This window comes from Lithobates pipiens, unplaced genomic scaffold (assembly GCF_037356315.1).
Source record: "Lithobates pipiens isolate NorthernLeopardFrog02 unplaced genomic scaffold, aLitPip1_a1.2 Scaffold_16, whole genome shotgun sequence".
Lineage (NCBI taxonomy): Eukaryota > Metazoa > Chordata > Amphibia > Anura > Ranidae > Lithobates > Lithobates pipiens.
Window position 1 is genome coordinate 604,077,870 of NW_027507748.1, and position 24,955 is coordinate 604,102,824.

Sequence of the window (24,955 nt, forward strand, 5' to 3'; positions counted from 1 at the left end):
GGTGACTTCTGAAGGCAAATGGTTCCACTAGATTTTAGTCAGGGGTATCAGAGTAAAGGGGGCTGAATACAAATGCACGCCACACTTTTCAGATATTTATTTGTAAGAAAATGTGAAAACCATTCATAATTTTCCTTCCACTTCACAATTATGTGCCACTTTGTGTTGGTCTATCACATAAAAATCCCATTAAAATACATTTCCGTTTTTGGTTTTAACATGATAAAATGTGGAAAATTTTAAGGGCTATGAATACTTTTTCAAGGCACTGTAATATATTGTATGGGCCCCTGGCATCTATGACCTCTGGTCAAAAAAGGGTTGATGTAACGTGATTACGGTACTTACCCATGTTTTTGCTGTTTTTACAGACCTACACAAGTAAAATGGCAGTTGATGGTGGCAAGCTGTTATAGGAGGAGTGGTAACTATTGCATTTATTCTAATTTATTATCTTCATAAACCATTAGAATGTACATCATAAACAGACTGACTATTAAAGCACAGAAACCAAGGTTTACACATTTACTGTACCTTCCAACATTTTATTATTTAAAAATCAGAGATCTGACCTGCCCAAATCATGCTAACCAGTCATTTAGTAAGGCACAAAGATATTAAGAATAAGCCAGATTTTATTTTAACAAATGCCTTCATGTTTAACTCTTTTATGGAATCGTTGCGTTTGCCTTCCTTTTTTTATGCAGGAAATTATCAAAAGTCACTTGAAAAATACAAGGATATTCACCGCAGGTTCCCAGAAAATGTTGAATGTAAGGAATCTTCGTTTTATGGGTTTGTTGTTATCTATGTACTAAAATAACAACTGTGGTTGTAAACCCTTGCATATAAGGGGTAAGGTACGGAAGGGACTGCCCTCAGGTGATAAAAAGAGTTTAAAGAAATCCTCTTAAATAAGTTGTACAAGTTTATCTGCCGTCTTTTCTTCTCTACATCCCTTGAAAGTGCAGAGTTTATAAAGTTGTCAGAAAAAAGGGGGCGGAGAGCTGAAGTTGCACTGTGCAGAGCTCAGTGAGGAGAGCTCTGAGAGCTGATTGGAAAGAAGGGACACACCCCCTTCATACAGGAACAGAGCTGAGGATGTCAATCAGCTGGATATCCCTCCCCTGTCACTATTTTTTTCTTGATGTCAGGAAAACTTGTCAGATGTGATTCATGCTGCTAGAAGGGGAATGAAATAGCAGACAGATATTATATCTAGTGCTCTTAATTGAGACAAGTGTTCACTATAAAGGGATATGCTTTGTTCATATTTCATGTCTGAGGTTTACCACCACTTTAATGGTAGGTGAAGTATTTTTTTTTTTCTACATATTTTTCTTATAGTCAGGGCTAAAATGGTAAAAAAATGTAGGTAAATATAATTAAGTAAATCTGAAATAGCTTATTAGCATTATGTAGTCTTCTAGAGGGCCAGCAGGTGGAGCTTTAGTCTGCTTTTCACATCTGAAGTATCCTATCACTCTCAGCTGTGCTGAAAACAGCCTGTTACGTCACCCCTTATCAAATGGTTTAGGGTTACGTCACACTAGTGATCGTGACATTTTGCCATCAACAGGATCATTATACAGGGCTAAAGAAGGTACAGAAATGCTCCCCTGTCTCCATGGTTTGCTTCCTCACTGACTAAATGAGCAGAACATCGCTCCCTCACTGGTGAGTTGGATTCTGTAACCTTTATATCAATGATATAGTGGCACCCCGCTCTATTGGTCAGTGAGGGAGCGACACATTAAAGCAGGTGAATATTTTCCCTATCACTGTCAAATTATTGTAACATCACCCTTCGCCCGCCTGACAGAGCCTCACAGCAAGATTTGTCTGATGGGCTGTCTCTTTGGATAACCCATAGTGCCACGGTAATCTTTTGTCATGTATAAATAGTTTATTTATAAAACAAAGTTTCTGTGTATGTATGTACAGCAAAGGCTTAGTTTCCTTTTTACAGTTGCTGCAAATCACAGGCTGTTAGAAGAAGATATCTCCAGCCCCTGAGTTTGTAAGGTTTCATGAGTGCATTACATCTAGGGCTAAAATTATTTTTCAGACGAGTGCTGGCTGTGAGATCAAAATTAGATGCTCATAGGTTGCCCAAGTGTAGCATCAATCTTAGACTGAATCATTGCCAGAGTAGTTAAAAAAGATATACCACACTGCTGTCTCCTTTGCACGGGTCCAATTGCTAAATCCGAGCAGGCAAACTATATTACACCACCAACAATTAGATCGGGTGTTTGAAACAGAAGCAGACAAATATAGGAACCAGACAGATAGGCATGGGTTGATATGTAAAGCAGAGTGGGGCATGCCCACACTTGCACCTATGCACAGTAGTCAACCCCTGAATACAGGCAAGAGAAGAACGTACTATAAAAAAAACTGCACTCACTTCAGGACAGTTATTTGTTTTCAAGGACATGCCAAAACCTGTCATGTAACCCAATTTTACCAAAGAATTTACCTAGGCTTCTTCTGTATGCTCCTCAGTGAATCCAAATAACCTATATAGCAGGGTTACCTTATCCCATACACATATATTTTTTTTTTGTTGAAATAAGTTTGTTGTGGATTTTTACATTTCTAGGTCATATTTTTGTGCTGTGTTTTGTAAACAGGTTTGCGCTTTCTGGTCCGGCTCTGCACCGATATTGGATTAAAGGAAGTCCAAGAATATGCAACAAAGCTGAAAAAGGCAGAGAGGATGAAGGAGTTAAAGGAGCAGGTAATCATATGCTGTGTGTGTATATGTATATTGAGGAAAATTGCTACAGCAGACAATTACAATACACTTCTCTATCTCCAAAAAGAGAGCAACAAGAACTACTCCTAAGCACTGATGCACACAATCCTGTTGCGGCAAAAAAATGCAGATATTTAGCATGGATGGTGACCGCCAACAATGTTCTTCTTCCCTTATGTATGAAAGAAAGTTATACTACTGGAAACCAGAGATTGAATCTTTGTTGTTCAGTATTGTATAATGTAACTACCAGGGAGGAGGAAGAAGGAAATGTAGAAAGAGGCAGTGGCGTCTTCAGCTTTAATATTTAGGGGGGCACATGGGTGGGACAAGGACAAAAGTAGGAGGGCCAACTATAAAATGTAATTTTACATATATATATATATATATATATATATATATATATATATATATAGTATCTAACAAAAGTAAGTACACCACTCACATTTTTGTAAATGTTTTTTTAATCTATTTTTGAAGAAATTACACTTTGCTACAATGTAAAGTAGTGAGTGTACAGCTTGTATAACAGTATAAATTTTCTGTCCCCTCAAAACAATTCAACACACAGCCATTCATTTCTAAACCGCTGGCAACAGAATTGAGTACACCCCTAAGTGAAAATGTACAAATTGGGCCCAATTAGCCATTTTCTCTCCCTGGAGTCATGTGACTCGTTAGTGTTACAAGGTCTCAGGTGTGAATGGGGAACAGGTGTGTTAAATTTGGTGTTATCGCTCTCACTCTCCCATACTGGTCACTGGAAGTTCAACATGGCACCCCATGGCAAAGAACTCTCTGAGGATCTGAAAAAAAAGAAGTGTTGCTCTACATAAAGGTGGCCTAGGCTATAAGAAGATTGCCAAGACCCTGAAACTGAGCAGCAGCACAGTGGCCAAGACCATACAGCGGTTTAACAGGACAGGTTCCACTGAGAACAAGCCTCGCCATAGTTGACCAAAGAAGTTGAGTGCACGTGCTCAGCATCATATCCAAAGGTTGTCTTTAGCAAATAGATGTATATGAGTGATGCCAGCATTGCTGCAGAGGTTGAAGGGGTGGGATAGTCAGCCTGTCAGTGCTCAGACCATACGCCACACACTGCATCAAATTGGTCTGCATGGCTGTCGTCTCAGAAGGAAACCTCTTCTAAGGATGATGCACAAGAAAGCCCGCAAACAGTTTGCTGAAGACAAGCAGACTAAGGATGTGGATTACTGGAACCATATCCTGTGGTCTGATGAGACCAAGATAAACTTATTTGGTTCAGATGTGTGGTGTCCAACCAGGTGAGGAGCACAAAGACGAGTGTGTCTTGCCTACAGTGAAACATGGTGGTGGGAGTGTTATGGTCTGGGGCTGCATGAGTGCTGCCAGCACTAGGGAGCTACAGTTCATTGAGGGAACCATGAATGCCAACATGTACTGTGACATACTAAAGCAGAGCATGATCCTCTCCCTTTGGAGACTGGGCTGCAGGGTAGTATTCCAACATGATAAAGACCCCAAAAGCACCTCAAGACTACCAGTGTCTTTCTACAGGAGCTGACAATAAAGGTGATGGACTGACCAAGCATGTCTCCAGACCTAAACTCTATTGAGCATCTGTGGGGCATTCACAAATGGAAGCAGGAGGACCGCAAGGTCTCCAACATCCACCAGCTCAATGATGTCGTCATGGAGGAGTGTAAAAGGACTCCAGTAGCAACCTGTGAAGCTCTGGTGAACTCCATGCCCAAGAGAGTTAAGGTAGTGCTGAAAAATAATGGTGGTCACACAAAATATTGACATTTGGGTCCCAATTTGGACATTTTCATTTAGGGGTGTACTCACTTTTGTTGCCAGCGGTATAGACATTAATGGCTGTGTGTTGAGTTATTTTGAGGGGACAGTAAATTTACACTGCTTTGCAAGCTGTACACTCACTACTTTACATTGTAGCAAAGTGTCGATTCTTCAGTGTTGTCCTATGAAAAGATGTAATAAATTATTTACAAAAATCTGATCCCTACACTGACCCCCCTGATTCCTATACTGACCATGGCTCAGCGGATTGATATAAAAGAGGCCCGGACTTTAATTTAACTGTCGGCAGCCGCAGTGCAGTAGATTACTTCATCTTCACCCGAAAGCAGTTAAATAATCCTTATTTCTGCCCATTATCGGCCCTGAGTTGCAGACACCCATGCTCCCAGTGTCAGTTTAATTTAATTAGGGGGGCACAGTATAATGTGTGGAGGGCTCAGGCCCCCCGTGACGCCACTGAAAAGAGGGCAGTCATGGAGAAGGTAAGTTAGATAAACAGGGATCAAAAAAAAAAAAGGGAAGGGAGTAGTAGGGGGGAGAGGCAGTCCCCAAGCCTTAAACTCTGAAGAATTTGGAAAGTTAGGCTAAGAGGCAACACAGAATATTCAGGATATGCTCATGACAGGGTCTTAAATTCTGAAGGTTTAATTTAACTGTATTTCGGAGTAACATTCCAATCACACTGACCTACACAATGGGCACCCCATACCCTCCGACTGGCATCTGTATTCATGATCAGTGAGGGCAAAGGTTATAGAGGACTTTCCCAAGAAAGATTGCTTTGACTGGTCCACCATGTGGAAGACTGAGCTATCACCTGAGGCAGGACTGTGCTCTGAGTGAATGATGATCTAACTGGTAAAGGCAGTTGAACTGAAATCACCTTTGTTACCACCTGGGGGGCTATGAGACCAATATGATTGCAGATGATAGCAGACACAAAAACTGCATTCTATATCAATCAGAGAATCTCTGGCCATCATGGCTTTCATAATCCTCTGGATTTCGAGAAACTTGCGCTGTGGGGGAAACACACAACCCAAATAAGTGTTGAGAAAAACTCCTAGGTTACTCTTGTACTCAAGTTGGATGAAAATTTCTCTTCTGCAAATTGAAAAGCCTCCTTAAGTGGGATACGATTTTGCAGGTCAAAGATGTGAGCAATCATGATCTCAAACTTCCTAGGAAATGATAGTTGATGAATGGAATAGACTTCCAGCAGAGGTAGTGAGCCAGTCAACAGTAAGTGGATTCAGACTTGCTTGGGACAAAGTAAATCTATACGTTAACAATAATAAAAACAAAAAATAAACATATACATTTTTAAAAAATGGGGCAAATGGGGGACTTTTTTCTGTCCTCACTCTTCTATGTTTCTAAGATGTTGCTGAGACAAGATCGTTAGTTTTGCCTGCTTTCCCTTCCATATTCTTCTTCCCAGCTCTTTTCAGAGGATGAGGAAACAAACTATGCACACATAAGGAATCAATTTATAAATAGTTCATCTTCCTCATAGCATATGTTTCCTAACTTTTCTCCTTGGCTCTAATGCTGACATGTCACACAGATAATCTACTTAAACATAGACCAAATGAGTCATAAAGTGAGCTGGGGTAAAACTCCACTCTATCATACTCCTGAAATGCATGCCTGTGTTGGCACAATGTATTTTTTGCAGGCATGCCAGACCATATACCAATATGACCTTGTGCTGGTGAGCTGTGCTTTTGTGACATCTATGACCTTAAATGATTGTGTTGCCTGCCAAATTACCTGTGTAATTCTGTGCGGCATCATTTTTAATCCAGACACAAGTTCTTGATGTTCTTTTTGCCTGTTGCAGTCATAGTAATTCAGCAAGGCTTAGCCCCTGTACACACTGTCGGAGATTTCCACAACCAAATCCGTCAGATTTTGCCCGTCGGATTTTGTCCGTCGGATCTTGTCCGAAACTGTTGCATACACACGATCGGACAAAGTTGGCAAAAATCCGATCTTTCAGAACGTGATGACGTAATTTCGTTACGATGGGACTACGTTCAGGCTAGTAGCCAATATCTTTGATGTAGGAATTCCATCTGAGCATGCGTGGCACTTGGTCCGATCAAAATTCAGAGTATGTCCGACTGGCCCAGTTGGTCAGGAAATATTTCCAACATGTTGGAAAATTGGGTCCGACGGATATTCCGACGGAATCAGTCCGATGCATACCACACACAGTCGGATTATCCGACGACAGGGTCCAATAGGACACATTCCGACGGATTCTCCGACCGTGTGTACAAGGGCTAAGACTATGATTGGGTAGTGATAGAAAAGCATCCCATGGATGAGGTAGTCTGTGCACACTCCTCCAATCAAAAGATTCTATTTTACAGCACCATCCAGGGCCACGATTAACCTGGTTAACTTATAGTGCTGCCTCTCCCCCTATTGTGCAATACAGTATGCTTGTACAATGACAAGTCGACCAGATGAAAAATACATTTAGGTATTTTTAATGAATATATTCAGTGGGATTATATGGGGGGGGGGGGTTTCACACCTCCTCCTGCAATAATAAACATATGCTAAATTGAATGGTCACTGACTTCTTTTTTTTTATTTATTTTTTAACTCGTAGAATATTTTGCTTGCAGAGTTCAGCTCAAAAGAAAAGTTATCGCTTGTTTTTTTACTTTTTTAAGAAAGAAAGGTCCTGCATAGCTTGTGTGTAGCTTGTTACAGGGTCGAAGTTAGCAGGGTGTATTTTTTTTTTAAATGACCTGTTTAGCAGTGTGTAGCCTGGTAGAATGCCTGGTTATTGCATGTAGTTTGTGAAAGGTCCTGGTTAGCTGTGCATCATTTTGTTAGAGAGCCTGGTTATCAGCTGTATGTAGTTTGTAAAACCACCTGATTAGCTGTGTAGTTTGTTAGAGAGCTGGTTTAGCATTGTGTGGTTTGTTAGCAAGTTCCTCTTTAATTATATATAATTTCTGCTTTTTGTTCAATTTTTGTACTTCGTCTCATCCTGCACAAAAAACAATGTCCTTAAATGCTCATGGCATCTCTTTGAAGCCAAGAATTTCCATTTAACAAATATTTCATCTTTAGATTCCCTTCATTCTTTTAGCAGACGTTTTCATATCGGGATTCAGACAGATAATTCAGTTAGTAGCCTCCCTTCCAGGCTACTCTTTTGTTCCAGAAATATGTCAGTTGTTTCAAGAGAATGTATTACAATCTTAACTAAGAGCATGTAGAAGAATAGTTTTATTAGTTTTAATGTAATACTGCAGAATTTTTTTCCAATTTATCCTTGTACAACTGGTCGAGCTCAGTCCAGCTGCAAGGGGATCGTAAATCAACAGCCATATACTCTTTTGGATTGAGCTCTGAATTCTGACACTGCCATTTCAGGACATTAACCATTCCTGTACACATTTGGCTTTACGCTTGGTATCATTGTCTTTCTGGAAGGCAAATCTTCTCCCTAGGCTTAGGTTTCTTGTTGACTGTAGCAGGTTTTCCCCCAATATTTCCCTGTGTTTTCCTGCCTTATCTCTACCCTCACAAGTCTTCCAGCACCTTCTGCAGAAACACATCCCCAAAGCATGATTATGACAGCCCAATGTTTCACAGAAGGGATGGAGCGGTTATGATAATGTGCAACTTTTGGCTTACGTCCAACATAGCGCTTAGTCTGATTGGAGAAATAAAAATATTTTTTCTTTATTTCAATCGGACCATAGAACCTTCTTCCAGCTACTTTCAGTCTGTAGTCTTCAGAACTTGCCTTCTAGCAAACTTGTTTGTGAGATGTCATGTAAGTTCAGGTAAAGCTATAGTAAAATCTAAATTTTTTTTCTATAATCTTTTTATTGATATTTTTTAAATACACATACTTAGTATAGTTTACAATCGTACAGGATCTAAAGCATCACAAAAATACTTTTCCAAAGGACACAGATTAAGGAGTTCACTGAGCTATATACTTCAGTTGGATAGCACCAGAGTACCCAAAAGGCCCACTAGAATAGAATATTATACCAGTGTTATGTCAATATAATAGAGGTGTACAGACCCATAAATAACAAAAATGCATAATAAACGAACAGAGAGGCAGACAAAAAAAAAAGGACGGAAAGGACTGGATAACAACAATCATTCACGGTAAACAAGTGGGCAAATTTGCAGCAACCTAAGCCTCAGTACCAAGCTCATAATAATCCTGAAGGCAGTAATCTTGGATTTTGGCAGGACACCTGTTTCCAAAAGTGTAGAATCAAACATTTAGCAACATTAAGTAAATATGGCGTCATACAGTGCATATACGCTTTAAAGGAAGAGGGTGTATCATGGAAGAGACCGTGGAGGGGCATAAGCTTAATAGGGTCGGACTGTGGTCTTTTTACTGGAGGGTATATAGAATCCCAAAACTTCTTAATCTTGGGGCATAACCACCAGATATGCAGGAAAGGACCCTTTCATTGCAGCCCTGCCAACATCTCACAACTGTTGCAGGGAAAATTTGTGCGAGACGTGTGGGAGTTTTATACCACCTAGTCAAAAATATATAACCTGACTCCTGCACTCTCGAGCATATAGAGGAGGCATGAGTAATTTTGTTATTTTTTGGGGATTTTGGGTGGGGAAACTCCACGTTAACTTCACACTCCCATTCTTTAATATAATAGGGGGGGTGAGTGACAGAGGAATTCATGAGCATTTGGGACAAGAGATGACCTGACTCTGGGAGTGATGAGTAAAGGAATTCAAATGCAGTAAGGGTAGACCTAGCTCTCAATTTAGGGAGAATCTTGTCAAGGAAGTTCGGGAGCTGGCAATGTCTCCAACAGTCCAGTGGAAACAAGTCATAGTTTTTTCTTAAAGCGTCCAGGGGAAGGAGAGAGCTGGTGGAGGGCCAGTTTAGCACAAGTTGTATCTCCATCTGACCCCCATGCACGAAAAAAGCCTGCCAAATTCCTGCCATTTATTTTTCTAGAGGTACCCAGATCCTGGCATTATGACACGAGTTCAGTATACGAACTAAAGCCATAGCTTTATAATATACAGTGGGTATAGAAAAGAATCACCTCACTTTAAATGATAATCGCATTTTGTTGCTTTGCAGCCTGAAATGAGGACAGACATTGTTTTTGTTTTATCCAGCTGTACTTGCTCAGTGCAACTTATAACATCCAAGCTTATCCACAGACCCGAATTCTCAGTTCACACCAATGAAATGTAATACTTTTGTCGATTCTCGAAACCTTCCCACAATATCCCCTGACAATCGCTCTGGGCTAAATGCACCTATAACTGTTGAGGAAATCACTGAGGTTATTAACCATCTACTGTCACATAAATCTCCAGGCCCTGACGAACTCCCCTACTCTTACTACAAGACGTTCCTTCAGACTCTCACTCCACACATGGTAAAATTGTTTGCCTCTTTGATGAAAGGGAACATCCCTCACACCCAGTTTTTATTACAGTCATCCCGAAACCAGACAAAGACCCGATGATCCTAACAACCCTAACAACTACCTCCCAATAGTTCTATTAAACTCATCTGACCATAAAATTTTCACGAAAATCTTGGCAAATAGACTGTCCTTACTTCTCCCTTCGCTAATACAAAAGGACCAGGTTGGTTTTGTCCCTACTAGACATGCGGGGGACAACACCAGATGTAATATTGACCTTATTGACCTCTTAACCAAAACTAAGCGACCTGCTATAGTGTTGAGCCTGGATGCTCAGAAAGCATTCCACCGCTTAAACTGGTTATTCATGTTTGCTATATTATCCAGATATGGATTCTCTGGCCCATGTACAGTGGTGTGAAAAAGTGTTTGCCCCCTTCCTCATTTCCTGTTCCTTTGCATGTTTGTCACACTTAACGTGGAGGGCCACCCTGAAAACCAAAAAATGTTAAAAATGACAAAAAAATCTAAAAAAAATAAAATGAGAAATTTTTTTTTTTTTTTACTTACCAGAAATGCCTGTTGCTAGGCACTTTATCCTAATCTTCCTCTTCCTCCTCCGCGGAGATCTTCTGTCTTCTGTCTTCGTCGCGGCGTCTTCTGGGTAATGGGTCGCGCTGTGTTCTGGGAACTGTGTGTTCCAGAACACAGCGCATCCCATTCAGAAAGCGCTGCGGGACTCGCGCATGCGCAGTAGTTCCGGGACTCGCGCATGCGCAGTAGGAAACGGGCAGTGAAGCCGTAAGGCTCCGCTGCCTGTTTCCCTTACAGGGAATTGCGGCGCCGGGACCCGAGAGCCGACGGACGGCTCGGCCTCGGGCGGCCGACATCGCGGGCGCCCTGGACAGGTAAGTGATTTTATTAAGTCAGCAGATGCAGTGTTTGCAGCTGCTGACTTTTTTTTTTTTTTTTTTTTTTTAAACTGGCCCTCCTCTTTAAGTGTTTCGGAACATCAAACCAATTTAAACAATAGTCAAGGACAACACAAGTAAACACAAAATGCAATTTGTAAATGAAGGTGTTTATTATTAAAGGTGAAAAAAAATCCAAACCATCATGGCCCTGTGTGAAAAAGTGATTGCCCCCTAAACCTAATAACTGGTTGGGCCACCCTTAGCAGCAACAACTGCAACCAAGCGTTTGCGATAACGTGCAATGAGGCTTTTACAGCGTCCTGGAGGAATTTTGGCCCACTCATCTTTGCAGAATTGTCCTAATTCAGTTACATTAGAGGGTTTTCGAGCATGAACGGCCCTTTTAAGGTCATACCACAACATCTCAATAGGATTCAGGTCAGGACTTTGGCTAGGCCACTCCAAAGTCTTCATTTTGTTTTTCTTCAGCCATTCGGTGGTGGACTTGCTGGTGTGTTTAGGATCATTGTCCTCCTGCAGAACCCAAGTTCGTTTCAGCTTGAGTACACGAACAGATGGTCGGACATTCTCCTTCAGGATCTCTTGGTAGACAGCAGAATTCATAGTTCCTTTTATCACGGCAAGTCTTCCAGGTCCTGAAGCAGCAAAACAGCCCCAGACCATCACACTACCACCACCATATTTTACTGTTGGTATAATGTTCTTTTTATGAAATGCAGTGTTCCTTCTACACCAGATATACTTGGACACACACCTTCCAAAGAGTTCCACTTTTGTCTCATCGGTCCACAGAATGTTGTCCCAAAGGTCTTGGGGATCATCAAGATGTGTTGTGGAGAAATTGAGACGAGCTTTGATGTTCTTTTTGCTCAGCAGTGGTTTTCTCCTTGGAACTCTGCCATGCAGGCCATTTTTGCCCAGTCTTTTCCTGATGGTGGAGGCATGAACGCTGACCTTAACTGAGGCAAGTGAGGCCTGCAGTTCCTTGGACGTTGTTGTGGGGTCTTTTGAGTCGTCGCTGCGCTCTTGGGGTAATTTTGGGCGGCCGGCCACTCCTGGGAAGGTTCACCACTGTTCCATGTCTTCGCCATTTGTGGATAATGGCTCTCACTGTGGTTCGCTGGATTCCCAAAGCTTTGGAAATGGCTTGATAACCCTTTCCAGACTGATAGATCTCAATTACTTTCTTTCTCAATTGTTCCTGAATTTCTTTGGGTCTCGGCATGATGTGTAGCTTTTAAGGATCTTCTGGTGGACCTTACTGTGTCAAGCAGCTCCTATTTAAGTGATGCCTTGATTGTGAACAGGTGTGGCAATAATCAGGCCTGGGTGTGGCTATAGAAATTGAACTCAGGTGTGGACAACCACAGTTATAGTATGTTTTAACAAGGGGGGCAATCACTTTTTCACACAGGGCCATGATGGTTTGGATTTTTTTTCACCTTTAATAATAAACACCTTCATTTACAAATTGCATTTTGTGTTTACTTGCGTTGTCCTTGACTATTGTTTAAATTGGTTTGATGTTCCGAAACACTTAAGTGTGACAAACATGCAAAGGAACAGGAAATGAGGAAGGGGGCAAACACTTTTTCACACCACTGTATGCAGGCCCTTAAGGCGTTATATTCTAAACCTACTTCTCAAGTGCAGCTTGCCTCCCATGAGTCTCCATCATTTCCCCTGAGTAACTACACTAGACAGGGCTGTCCCTTATCGCCCTTGCTTTTTATACTCAGTCTAGAACCTTTGGCCGCAGCCATTCGATCCCACCCTGATATGGGGGGTGATGCTGAGAAGCAGGGAGTACAAGCTGCCCTTATTTGCAGATGACATCCTATTAACAGTAGCACATCCCCACATCTCTCTCCCATCACTCCATGATATCCTACACTAATTTGGTAGTCTTTCAGGATTTAAAGTTAATTAGGCTAAAAGCCCTCCCTATAAACATCCTGACAAACACCCTCACCTCCCTACAAGGAAATTTTAAATATCAAAGGTGTTCCCACTCACTTAAGTACCTGGGTGTACACATGACTCCCCCATACTCCATGCTCTTTCAGGCCAACCCCCCCCCCCCCCCCTTATTTAAAGAAATAAATTAATTATTGAAAACATGGTCAAATCTCTCCCTTTCCCTCATTGGGAGGATTAATGTCCTCAAAATGTTGATACTCCCTAAACTGCTGTATCTCTTTGAGACACTGCCAGTATTGATTCCTATGCCCCAACTGAAAACACTTCAGAGAAATTTTCAGAATTTTATATGGAACAATACTTCTCATAGGATAGCAAGCTCGTTAGTCCAGACTTTACGAACCAGGGGAGGTCTGGGAGCTCCTGACCTACTAAAATATTATTATGCTTCTCACCTGAGAGCCATTGCTTCTTGGACGTCCAGATGAGCCCCAAATAGATGGTCGGAAATTGAAATGGGGATCACCTCTCCTGCCCACCCTTGCTGAATGTTATGGCCATCCTCTGGCAAATTCATCTCTCAACTGCAAAGCGTTTACTTGAACCCGATGTTATTCACACTTTTGGAAACACTGCTCCGGTAGATACTCTCTCTGTTCTCGATGCTCGCCACTTGTGAACGTTTTATTCAACCCGGAAATCCCTGACAGTCTATTTTATAACCCCATTGTATATTTCAGTTACGCCACTTAGTACACCCAGTAACACGCAAGCTTCTCTCCTTTTCTCACCTACAATCCAAATATAAAATCCCAAAATCTCTCTTATACTCTACTTTTTTTTTTTACAAATGAAACATTTTTTTGCCACCAAAATCCCTCAAATGACTTTAGACATGCCAACCGAATTTGAACTGCTATGCTCAAGAGGCCCCTATGAACACCACCTGATTTCATCTATCTATAAAATCCTACATGCGGCTCCCCCCTTGACTGAAAATAGTCATGCATACATGAGGAAATGGTCTCATATTTTGTAATGGCCTATTTCACTAGGTGAATGGGGGGAAATATGGGAGTTTACATCTAAAGTTTCACGGTATGTGGCACAGAGAGAGACTGCTTACAAAATACTTATATTCTGGTATAGGACCCCAGACTTCTTACTGGCTCGAAAGCTGACATCGTCTGGGCAGTGCTGGAGATGTGGTTTATCCATGGGTAACCATTATCATATATTCTGGGAATGCTCTGCACTTATACCCTTCTGAACACAAGTTCATAACCTCCTGTAAAGTCCTAGATATACCCATCCCCTTAAACCCCACACACCTTCCTTTAGGTCTCCCACTCCCTAATACACCCAAACCTACCAGAAGATTGATGGCATTTATCTTATTGGAGGCCAAACAAGCTATACCTCAATGCTGGCTGTCTATTTCTCCTCCTACTTTTATGCAGTTTCTCTCTGCCATAGCTGATATACACAGAATGGAGCGCCTGACTGCTGTGATAGATGACTCCCTGCCAAGATTTGACAAACCTGGGGGAAATGGAACGTTTCTGAATATAACACTGAGACGCAACTTCCAAATCCATAATATCATAACCTACGTGCAAATCACATTGGTCTGTATAAAATAGATCCCATTCAGTTCCCTCTTTTGAAATGTACAATCATTTCTATATGCTTTGAAAATGTAATAAACAATTAAAAAGTAAAAAAAATAAAAAAAAATAAAGTAAATACAACTGGATAAAAAAAAAGTGTCTGTCTTCATTACAGGCTGTAAAGCATCAACATGTATTTATTTTAAAGGGGGTGATTTTTTATTTTATTTTTTTTATGCACTGTAAGACTACATCAGAGTGACTTGTCCCACATCCATCTTCGCCCTACTTAAATACATGTAGGCTAACCTTCAATGCTTACCATACCATACAAAAGTAGAAAAGAGCATTTATACCACACACTAGCACAGCATGACAGGCTTACCTTTTAAATGGAGCCCTCCAGCACTGAGCAAGCATAAACTAGCATGCCTATGGCTTCTGTGTGCTTTTTATAGTTGTAAGAATGTTTCTCACAATTTTGCAAACCAATTGAAACGGCTCATTATTAGATGTATTCGGATATTTACTTTTTTTAATTTGCACATTAGAAGAAAAAAAAAGAATCTGATTGGTGAACACCTTTTCTTTTCAGTGTGTCCTATATTCTTTCTTTTCAATTTAGTGAGTTTCCGTATGCTTCTTTTTGCAGCGTGTGAGATCTGGTAGAGACAGTAGTGCCCGAAGTCGAAGGGATGGCAGAGAGGGCAGTGCCAGCAGTGGTAAGTGCAAGCTGAACATGAGGTTCATTAAATTCCCTATTTATCATATCTGAATTGCACAAAGGAATATATAATATGGCATATGATAATGGTGGTAATGATAATGTCATAAAATGTGTTGCAGCTACTCTGACCTTCATAAAACTTTCCTCTACTTGACCAAGCTAACTTGTGCATGGAAAAAAAAACCTTTGCAACAGGGCATGGCTGCCTAAAAGGGACCAACACTTATAAAAGTCCAAGAGTGCAGGTTTTATTTGTATAATTGAGCAATTTACTTTTGGTTCCAAAGAGCTTTATTGGGCGTCAAATTGACATACAAACATAAAACATGAAATAAGTCACAACAATATGCATTCGCTCAAGATTTCCATCAAAGAAATTGAGCAAAACAAAATATATACAGTGTTTCTTGGCACCTAAAGGTTCCTACGGTTTAATAATGGGATGCTTGACTTTGATTATAAAGTTTAGCTAACCAACAGAGAGCTGCTAAACGACTGAGTATAGGAAAAGTCATGGTATATATAAACATAAGATACCATACATAACTTTTCCAGCACCGAACTCCTAACCCACACACCTGATAGGATAATGTTTATTATAGGAATAGTGCCACAGGAACTGATTCCCAACGCAAACATTAGCTACAGGTTCCGGAAAGAAAGGGGTGATTCATTTTTAAAAAAAAATTTAAAAAATAGGGGGGGGGGGGGACCCAAGACATATAACATGGGATGGAAAAGGTAAGGAAATATATGGGGTGAGGGTTCTCGGAAGGGTTAAGAGTAGGGGGAGGGGATCTGGGGGAAAACGGATGGGGAGACACAAGGGGGAAGGGAAAGGTGAAGAATAGTCACGGGGGTGGTTCCTGTCTTCCTCAGATTGAAAAGAAGAGGTGAGTCCCGCACTAAGGCTAACCTAGTAGCCAGACAGAATCAAAGAGGGTTTGACAAAAAGGTGGAATACTCAGTAGAATGTTGAAATTGTAGACAGCAGGCCCCTATTTTTGTATATTTGGAAGGAGTGTCCCTTGCTATGTGTATAAGCTCCCCCATCTCAGAAATCTTCTGTATCTGTTTGATCCAGTCTGATAGTTTTGGTGGGCTCTTTTTACCCCAGAAAATTGGAATGCATGCTCTAGCTGCATTTACCAAGTACATAGCTAGGGATTTGAAGTGGGACGATTTAGGGAGGGATGTGTGATGCAGTAAAAATTTGGCTGAGGTAAAGTCAAAGTTATGGGTAGTAATTTTAGAAATAAGATTGTGGACACCTGACCAATACTTTTGCTGCAATGGGCATGACCACCAGATGTGTATGAGGGAACCAGTATCTACTTCACACCTCCAGCATGTGGATGGGGCCCGGGGGGGATGTGAATAAGGAGGGGCGTTCTATAACACCTGGAGAAGATTTTAAAGAGAAGCGAGTATATGTATGAGATTAGATGAGCTTGAGTTTCCTTCATTGAGCACAAGAATTCAATGGAGTGCGTGGTCGGGTCCATTCTGAAAGCCTGTTTGGGTGGGTGAAAAAGTGTCTTAATTGGACATTCAAAAAGTTCAAAAGGGGAAATAGGGTCTTTTCATCCACTGTGTCAAGGCTTCCTGACTGAGAAAGGAGCCTCTGTCAAAGAAGTGTTCAGCATTACGAGCAAATATCAGTCGGAAAGTGGGGTACTAGTCCAGGGGGGAAGGCTGGATTGTGATTAATGGGGGTTATTGGGCCGAGGAGGAGGAGAGCGAGGATTTAGCACATGCTTTGCGGAAACACAACAGGGTGGCCCCTATTAATGGGTGGTCTCCATAGTCGGAGGGAACGTGGGATGAGTCCAACCAGGGGGACAGGTGTACTGGGGTATTAGTAAAGGTGTTTTCTAGAGTTACCCAGGCTTGCGATGGGCGTGTATGTTCGGGCAATTACATTTTGAGTTCACTTATTAAATACTGTAGGGAGTGTAGTCTCATGTATAATATACAATATCATGAGGAGATTGTAGCCGTATTAGTGCGTTGCAACAAAAACAATTGAATACTGTTTGTGATCCTTTTATTTTATTTGCACTAGCATCCAGATTTTCAGGAAAAGCTTTTAGGGTGTACCCCCTTCTTCAAGCTCCAAGCAGTACTCATTGAACTTTGACCTTGAAGAAGAGGGTATACTCCTAAAGCTTTTTTGAAAAATGTGAATATTAATGGAAATTAAAAAAAGTATCACGGGCAGTACTCAATTGTTTTTGCTTAATCGGCAACAGATTATTTATTAGTCTGGGACAGACAGATGGATTTCATTGGACAGGTTTACATTAAGCCCCTGACAAATCCATGTCTACTTTTGGAATCTCCTGGAAGTGGCTAGATTCATTGCGGTGGGTGGGACTTAAAGTATACCTTTTAAACCTAAAAATACTAAACTGAAACCAAAATATAACTGCAGACACCTAAGCTGACCATACACACATAGGCTTTTTTTGTCAAATTAAAAACATCTAACAGATCCCTCCATCCACACTAAACAAAGTGGATGGAGGATTGAATTGCTGCAGGCACTGACAGCTGTCAAAATACCCCAACAGTGCCAGCATTGGATTGGATGCAGGCTCTGTTCAGCTGACGGTTTGCAGCCTAGCTCCTTTGATTTTTCAATCAAAGGATTTTGGGCAGGACCTTCCATGGAGTGAATTTCAGTTGTTTCATTAGGAACCTGGCAGAAGTTTGCTCCATGTATGTCCAGCTTTGCTTGTACTATCACACTCCCTTGAGTACTTTGGGCAACCAAACTGATAAGAGGCATGGAGGAGCTCAGCTATGAGGAAAGATTAGAGGAACTGAATTTATTCACTCTTGAGAAGGGGAGATTAAGGGGAGGATATGATCACCATGTATAAATATATAAGGAGTCCATATAGTGAACTTGGTGTTGAGTTATTCACTTTACGGTCAACACTGAGGATAAGGGGGCACTCTTTGCATCTAGAGGAAAAGAGATTTCATCTCCAAATATGGAAAGGTTTCTTCACAGTAAGAGCTGTGAAAATGTGGAATAGACTCCCGCCGGAGATGGTTCTGGCCAGCTCAGTTGATTGTTTTAAGTAAGGCCTGGATTCTTTCCTAAATGTACATAATATAACTGGGTACTAACATTTATAGGTAAAATTGATCCAGGGAAAATCTGATTGGCTCTCTGGGATCAGGAAGTAATTTTTTCCCCTGCTGTAGCAAATTGGATCATGATTTTCTGGTGTTTTTTTCACCTTCCTCTGGATCAACTGTGGGTATAGGATTGGGTATATGAGATTGTATGATATTTTTTTTTTTATTTGTTTATTTTTATGGTTGAACTAGATGGACTTGTGTCTTTTTTCAACCTGACTAAACTATATAACTATGTAACAATGTAACTCCAGGGACCTTGAAAACCAGGGTGCTTTACTATGCAAATTCTGGCTGAAGCACGGAATTCCGCTCAAGCTTGGCTTGCATACACACGAAAGCCAAAGAACAAAAGTTCTCTGAACCTTCGACCGCCAAGAACACGGTGACGTACAACACTACGACGAGCTGAGAAAATGAAGTTCACTGCTTCAGAGCATGCGTCGAATTGTTTCCGAGCATGCGTAGGAATTTTTGCGCATTGGAATTTGTACAGACGATCAGAATTTCCGATCTGAACTTTTTCTGACCGAAAAATAGAGAACCTGATCTCAATATTTTGCTGGCTGGAATTCTGCCAGCAAAAGTCAGATGGAGCATACACAAGGTCGGAATTGCTGACCAAAAGTTCACATCTGACTTTTGCTGGCAGATTTTCTAATCATGTGTATGGGGCTTTAGTGACGATATACCATTTGGATGAAATGTGCAGCAGTATTGTGTGGATGGTATTACTATAGCAGCAGTTTTTTCTTTATAATAGTTCCTAGAACTCCTTGGATCACACAGTTTCAGAAGGTGGGTTTTCTGAACGAAAGATGTGACTATCCATTGAAACCGTACATCGGTCATGTTCCACTGGCTATATTCTATAATCACCAGGTGGTAGCTTTTGCACAATAAATACTGATTTTTTTCTTCAGTCGTTTTCACTAACACATCTTCCAGCTTAATAGAGTATAATTGGTGATGGAGGAAGAATTTCTGGAAAGGACAAGTTACCTCTATTTATGACCAGAGATTTATGTGTACAGGCCAGGGAATTTACACAATCATCTTTCAGAGCGCTGCATGTGACATTACAGGGCAGGGTTCCCAGTCCTTCTCCGGCCACTGAGGTCACAATCAGCTGCTTCCAGCTCATGTTCACATGCTTTTATAAGGACTACATCCAAGTGCTGGGACTAGTAGTACCCACGGGTGCCAATATTATAAAGTGGAACTTAAAAAAAAATGTTTCTTGGCCTTACTGTCCTCATTTTTTTAAATGCCTAAATGATAAAATGTTGCCAATATGTTTTTTCTGCAAATTCTCCGATGTCATTTCATTTGTCTTGTGATTACTTCTGAAGAGACTTGGATACCAGATATACAAATAGAGGTAGCCAAGCAGTAGCTCTGCCTGAACTCTGATTGCACTTTTAGAAGGCACTCTTGAATTTGGTCTTGTGACTTTCTTAAAAGGGAGCCCAGAAAACTGGTTTCTGCAGAGAATGTATGATAGTACTTTATTTATGGTTTGTGAATTCACATCCCAACTCCAGATGAATAAAAAAAAAAAAAATTACAATTTAATCCAGTTATGTATTCAATTAAAATGACTGACCGTCACTGCTCTCCACTTCAAGCAGACCTAAACCTCAGTGAATGCTGCAGCATAGAGGTTTACTTTTTGATAATCCCAAACTTTTAAATTGACTCTGTTGCAATATTTTGTTTTTATTTTTTTCTTTGAAAAGTCACCCTACAAAGGAGGATCAAAAATACTAACTGGCCTGGTGGGAGAAAGTCCTGTCTTCGTTCTTGTAGAGATATGGCTCCCGAAGAATATTCTGCGTCCAATAGGAGTTGGTCTTGGTACCTATTCCGCCTCTGCACACTGTATGGCTTCACCCACCAGCCCCTGCATTACTACAGGACACAGTCGTGACGGAGGAGGGAACCAGAGTGCCAATGTGCTCATAGGTCTTTATTCTTGTCTTTCCACAACTGAAATACATCTCTTCAGCCTGCTAACTAAAACGATCTAGGTCATACTCTTAAAGTATCTAGGTCTGATATGAGTAAGCTTTGAAATTTTCTCTCCTCCTTATTTCAGGAAATTTCTAATACCGCATGTAAACTATAAATTGGATCCAACAAAAAAACTATTGTATTATACTGTGCATTGCATTGTGTTGCTGTGAGTATTCTACAACCATTTCCAGGGACATATGGCTGCTTAAAGTGGAGTTGCACCCAAAAAAATCATGAATGTTCCTAAAAAAAAAGTAAAAATAAACATTCGGAATTTTATTTTTATTTTTTACTCACCTCTAAATGGCTGTTGCTAGGGGATCCCTTGTAGTCTGCCTCCTTCAGTGCCTGGGCTTGTGACATCACTTCCCCTCGGCGCAGGAAGGGCTCAGCTCTGCCCCCTCCCTCTTGTCAATCATCTGGGACATGTGACAGGTCCCAGATGATTGCACGGCCAATCACGGCACACAGAGCTGCTCGCGCATGCGCAGTGGGTGCCCGGCTGTGAAGTCACAACCGGGCGCCCACAGTTACAATGCCGGCGCGACTGAACAGAGGGGGAGATGAGCGGGGCTTCGATCCCCCGCATCGCTGGACCCTGGGACAGTGTAGTGTACGATTATTAAGTCAGTAGCTGCAGTATATGTAGCTGCTGACTTTTAATTTATTTTTATTTTTTTTAAATGCAACACCACTTTAAACACTATTTTTATTTTTAAAGTAATATAAAGAGATTTATATACCATTGCATAAACAGATTGTTATTGTGACATTAACATATGTTAAAAATCGAGGGGAAAACGTAGGACAAAGCTACTATATTACCAAAAGTATTGGGACGCCTGCCTTTACACACACATGAACTTTATTGGCATCCCAGTCTTAGTCCGTAGGGTTCAATATTGAGTTGGCCCACCCTTTGCAGGTATAACTCCTAGATTGTAAGCTCTAACGAGCAGGGCTCTCTGATTCCCCCTGTCTTGAATTGTATTGTAATGTCTACCCTAATGTTGTAAAGCTCTGCGTAAACTGTCGGCGCTATATAAATCCTGTATAATAATAATAATAATAATAACAGCTTCAACTCTTCTGGGAAGGCTGTCCACAAGATTTAGGAGTGTGTCTATGGGAATGTTTGATCATTCTTCCAGAAGCGCATTTGTGAGGTCAGGCACTGATTTTGGACAAGAAGGCCTGGCTCAGTCTCCTCTCTATTTCATCTCAAAGGTGTTTTATCAGGTTGAGGCCAGGCAAGTTTCTATACCCCACACTCGCTCATCCATGTCTTTATGGATCTTAATTTGTGCACTGGTCCAAATCATTTGGTGGAGGGGGGATTGTGGTGTGGGGTTGTTTTTCAGGGTTTGGGCCTGGCCCCAACATACCCCAGTTTACATGGCCCCAGCATACCAAGACATTTTTGACAATTTCTTGCTCCCAACTTTGTGGGAATAGTTTGGGGATGGCCCCTTCCTGTTCCAACCAGAAAGTAAAGTCCCTAAAGACATGGATGAGCGAGTTTGGGGTGGAGGAACCTAACTGGCCTGCACAAAGTCCTGACCTAAACCCGATAGGAGAACTTTGGGATGAATTAGAGTGGAGACCTGTGAGCCAGACATACTTATCCACATCAGTGCCTGACCTCACAAATGTGCTTCTCGAAAAATGGTCAAACATTCCCATAGACAAACTCCTAAACCTTGTGTACAGCCTTCCAAGAAGAGTTGAAGCTGTTATAGCTGCAAAGGGTGGGCCAACTCAACATTGAACCCTACGCACTAAGACTGGGATGCCATTGAAGTTCATGTAAAGGTAGGCATCCCAATACTTTTGGTAATATAGTGTGTATAGTTCTATCATATCTGACCTGTTAGAGATTCCCTAGGGACCTATACAAGGAAGTGATTGTGTAAGAGGAACAGTCTAAGCCTTAAAGCCTCTTTAACACATGCGGACTGTTCAGATCCGCCTGTCAGTTTTTTAGGCGGATCTGAACAGTCGCTCCATACACCTCTATGGAGCGACGGATGTCAGCGGTGACATGTCCGCTGACATTGATCCGCTCCGCAAAATCCAGACGGATGGAAACCCTATTTTTCATCCGTCTGGCAGATCGTATGAAAACAGACAGGCGGTTCGTAATCATCCGATCCCCCAATAGGGGAGAGCAGACTCTCTGACAGGTCCGTCCCTGCACAGAGTGCAGAGACGGACTTGTCATCCACCGGCTCAGTGGGGATCAATGGAGCGATCCCCGCTGAGCAAGCAGATGCTAAGTATGGACAGCCCTGTGTGAAAGGGGCCTAACAGTACTCCCAGGCTGGTGGCCTATGAAGTAGCAATTGAAGTGAATGAGGTTGCAATGCACTTTTCTGAAGAATAATTGCAATAGCAGTTTTTTTTTTATTTGTTTCCATTTCTATAAAGCCCCTTACTGTAATGCCGCGTACACACGATCGGAATTCTCGTCAGTAAAAGCTCTGATGGTTTTCCTGGCGGAATTCTTGCCTACACACGGTCACACCAAATTCCGATCGTTTATAACGTGGTGACGTACAACACGTACGACGGGACTAGAAAAAGGAAGTTCAATAGCTTCTGTCTCGTAGTTGAATCTGAGCATGCGTGGTTTTTGGCATGTCGGAATTGCATACACACGATCGGAATGTCCGATAGAAAGTTTTTCCGTCGGGAAAATTGAGAACATGCTATCAATTTTTGGCTGGCGGAAATTCGGACAGCTAAATTCCGATGGAGCATACACACGGTCGATTTTCCGATGAAAAGCTCTCATCGGTCTTTTTCTGGCCGGAATTCCGATCGTGTGTACGCGGCATGAGGCTGCATGTACACTAGAGTTTTTTTTAAGCTCCTAGAAGCTAAATTGTATTATCCTGTGTGTCCATGTACACTACTTTAGGCTAGAAGTGTTTTTTGAGCTTCAGCGTCTCTAGGAGCAGAAAAAAAATATATAAATATAAAAAATATATATTTCCTGGAGCGTTTTTCCAGCAGAAAAGCTGCTAAACGCTACTAATAGCATTTTTTTAGCTTTTTTTTTTTTATCCTTTTACTGCAACAATGCTTATGCTCCTAAAACACTACTACAAAAAGCTATTACCAGCGTTTTTTATCCAGTGATTTTTTTTCAAGCGTTTTTTTAGCTTAAAAAAATGGATTGAATGATGGGATGAAAGCTGTGCGAAAATGTTTTGGGAGGGGGAGAAAGCTTGATCTTGCTATAATTTAAAGACAAATCTGAAGTCTCGCTAACACTGAAACATTTACATCTATTTATGTGATTATTTTTACATGTTGTGTATAATTGAATAGTTCTTTTGTGGGATTGAGGATCTGCTGTGGCTGCAGCTCTTAGAGAAGCATCGTGCTGTGTAATATACACATTCAGCCAAATGAGCAGTCTAAAAACATTTCCCAAAAAAATCCTACCGCTGGCGGCTAGGGAGATCGGCATGAAGACAGAGTTTGTTTTATATGAAATAGCTGACATCCACCCATTCCACAGCACAGGAAAGTAATTTGCTCCTTTAAAGTTTAGTGCTGTGTTTGTACATATTTACCATAAAAGAGAAGCAGAAAATACCGTACATTTCGGGAAGGAAGATGAAGGTGAGATAGATTAAGTTACTTAGAAGAAAATCAGATTCAAGGAAAAGAACACTTTTTTTAAATAAAGCTTATATTTTGAGGGCTTGTGCTTACCTTAACCACTTCAGCCCTGGTAGGATTTGCCCCCTTAATGACCAGGCCATTTTTTGCAGTACTGCACTAACTGACAATTGCGCGGTCGTGCGACGTTGTACTAAAACAAAATTGACGTCCTTTTTTACCCACAAATAGAGCTTTCTTTTGGTGATATTTGATCACCTCTGCGTTTTCTTTTGAGTTTTATTTTTTTGTGTTTTTTTTGTGCTATAAACTAAACAAGACCGACAATTTAAAAAAAAAAATGTATTTACTTTCTGCTAAAAAACATCTAATAAAAATATATAAAAAAACAAATGTATTCATCAGTTTAGGCCAACATGTATTCTGCTACATATCTTTCTTAAAAAAAAATCCCAATAAGCGTATATTGATTGGTTTGTGCAAAAATTATAGCGTCTACAAAATAGGGGGTAGATTTATAGCATTTTTATTTATTTATTACTAGTAATGGCCTACGATCAGTGATTTTTAGTGGGACTGTGACATTGCAGCGGACAGATCAGACACCTAACTGACATTTTTGACACTTTTTTGGGAACCAGTGACATTACTACAGTGATCAGTGCTAAAAATATGCACTGACATTGTACTAATGACTCTGGCAGGGAAGGGGTTAACATCAGGGGCGATCAAGGGGTTAAATGTGTTCCCTGTTTGTGTTTTCTAACTGTATGGGGGACTGTGTGACTAGGGAAACGCACAGATCTATCTTTCTGCTTAGCAGGAAGACAGATCTCAGCGTCATCCCCTGACAGAACGAAGATCTGCCTTGTTTACTTCAACAGATCCCCATTCTGTCTCTGTGGGGAACGATCGCGAGTGGCCGGCAGACATCGAGTCCACCAGAACCCACTGTTTGGCTCCCCCGCTGGCCAATCGGAGTGTATGCGCAC

General features: G+C 41.2%; 1 protein-coding gene across 2 annotated transcripts in view; it reads left to right on the top strand.

Annotated features, from left to right (window-relative positions):
* The window catches only part of IFT88 (intraflagellar transport 88), a 119,594-nt gene that overhangs the window by 85,245 nt on the left and 9,394 nt on the right, over positions 1-24,955 (top strand). For both annotated transcript variants that reach the window (XM_077483999.1, XM_077484000.1), the window contains 4 exons: positions 372-424; positions 708-773; positions 2,637-2,743; positions 15,093-15,162. In XM_077483999.1, coding sequence (XP_077340125.1) covers positions 372-424; positions 708-773; positions 2,637-2,743; positions 15,093-15,162 — 296 coding nt within the window. The remainder of the gene's footprint in view (positions 1-371; positions 425-707; positions 774-2,636; positions 2,744-15,092; positions 15,163-24,955) is intronic.